This window comes from Suricata suricatta, chromosome 16, assembly GCF_006229205.1.
Source record: "Suricata suricatta isolate VVHF042 chromosome 16, meerkat_22Aug2017_6uvM2_HiC, whole genome shotgun sequence".
Taxonomy (NCBI): Eukaryota; Metazoa; Chordata; class Mammalia; order Carnivora; family Herpestidae; genus Suricata; species Suricata suricatta.
Window position 1 is genome coordinate 44,709,153 of NC_043715.1, and position 1,379 is coordinate 44,710,531.

The 1,379-nt window shown below is 55.5% G+C and overlaps 1 protein-coding gene across 8 annotated transcripts in view; it reads right to left on the reverse strand.

Annotated features, from left to right (window-relative positions):
- Nucleotides 1-1,379, reverse strand: part of RASGRP4 (RAS guanyl releasing protein 4) — a 13,752-nt gene extending 12,373 nt beyond the window's left edge. For 3 of the 8 annotated variants that reach the window (XM_029924799.1, XM_029924794.1, XM_029924800.1), the window contains exon 1: nucleotides 1,238-1,260. In XM_029924799.1, the coding sequence (XP_029780659.1) occupies nucleotides 1,238-1,260 (23 nt within the window). Of the gene's footprint in view, nucleotides 1-523; nucleotides 576-1,237 lie in introns of all 8 variants that reach the window. The other 5 variants (XM_029924798.1, XM_029924796.1, XM_029924793.1 and 2 more) reach the window with 3 other exon arrangements.

Genomic DNA, 1,379 nt, shown 5'->3' on the forward strand with positions numbered 1-1,379 from the left:
AAGGGTGTGTCCTGCAGTCTGTATTGTTTTGCTTTATTTTGTTTTAAAAACTTTATTTTGGGGGCACCTGGGGGGCTCAGTTGGTTAAGCGTCCGACTTTGGCTCAGGTCTTTGAGTTAGAGCCCCATGTTGGACTCTGTGCTGACAGCTCAGAGCCTGGAGCCTGCTTCGGATTCTGTGTCTCCCTCTCTCTCTGCCCTTCTCCAGCTCTCTCTCTGTGTCTGTCTCTCTCTCTCTTTCTCACACACACACACACACACACACACACACAAATATTTTTTAAAAAAAGGATTTTTTTATTTTTAAGTAATCTCTATACCCAACATGGGGCCTGAATTCGCAATTCTGAGATCAGGAGTCACATGAGCCACTGACTGAGCCAGCCAGGCACCCAGCAATGTGTTTTACAAGGCCTCCAGGGAGTTCTGGTGCATGCTCAAGCTTGAGAACCACTAGTCTAGACTGTCTCACTGAGGACTTCTGGGAGGAAGAAACTGGGGCACAGAGCAGTTTAGTGACTTACCTAAGGTCACACAGCCAGAAAATGAGGTAGCCGGGTCTCCACCAGTAAACTGCTGGATATTATAGGGAAGGGACCCCTTTACCCATCAGAGCCATGCCAAAGGAGGCTGGAGGAGCTACCAGGCTAAGGACCCAGCCACCATCACCCCTGCGAGAACAGAAAAGCAAACTTGCCTAGGTGATAGGAAGCCATTTCCAGAAGCTGCCCGGCCCTTACCTGTGGAGCGGCTGCTCTCCGTAGGGTCTGGAGCAGCCAGGAGTGGTTTAAGAAGCAGGGGAGCTGCATTGCCCTGCGTCACACTCCCCTCCCCCGGGGCAGGGCCCTGCAGGAGCTTGGAGTTTCCAGTCCAGGGGCAGGGGGCAGGGAGGGAGTGACTGGGATGGGGAGCCAGGACGACCCCAGGGAGGACAGAGACAGCCAGTCTAGGAGGCAGGGATGAGTGGGGGCAGGGCAGCAGGGGATACAGAGCAGTTCAAACTCCAGAGACGACCAGGACTAGACCCAGATGCTCAGACAAACAGCCCTGGCCCTAGCGGCTCTGGACTCCCTGAAGCATCTTTCGCCAAATGTCCCCTGCTCCTGCTCCTGCTCTTGGTCCTGTCGCGTAAGGAGCCCAACACCCTACCAGCTTCCTTAGCACTCCCCCGCCTTCCCGCGCTGCCGGAGGACCAGGGTTTAGGGTGCTCCCGATCTTCTTGGGGAGGGTCCTCTCACCTCTTACTGTCTTTCCTGTTCATACTTCCTGGTGGGGGGAGCGGGTCTTGCCCAAGTCTGGCTCAGTTCTTCCCCCTCCCCGGTGCTCCAGCTTCTTAGCCCCTCGGGAGCTGGGGCCTCCTCTGGTGCTTGGGAAGGAAAG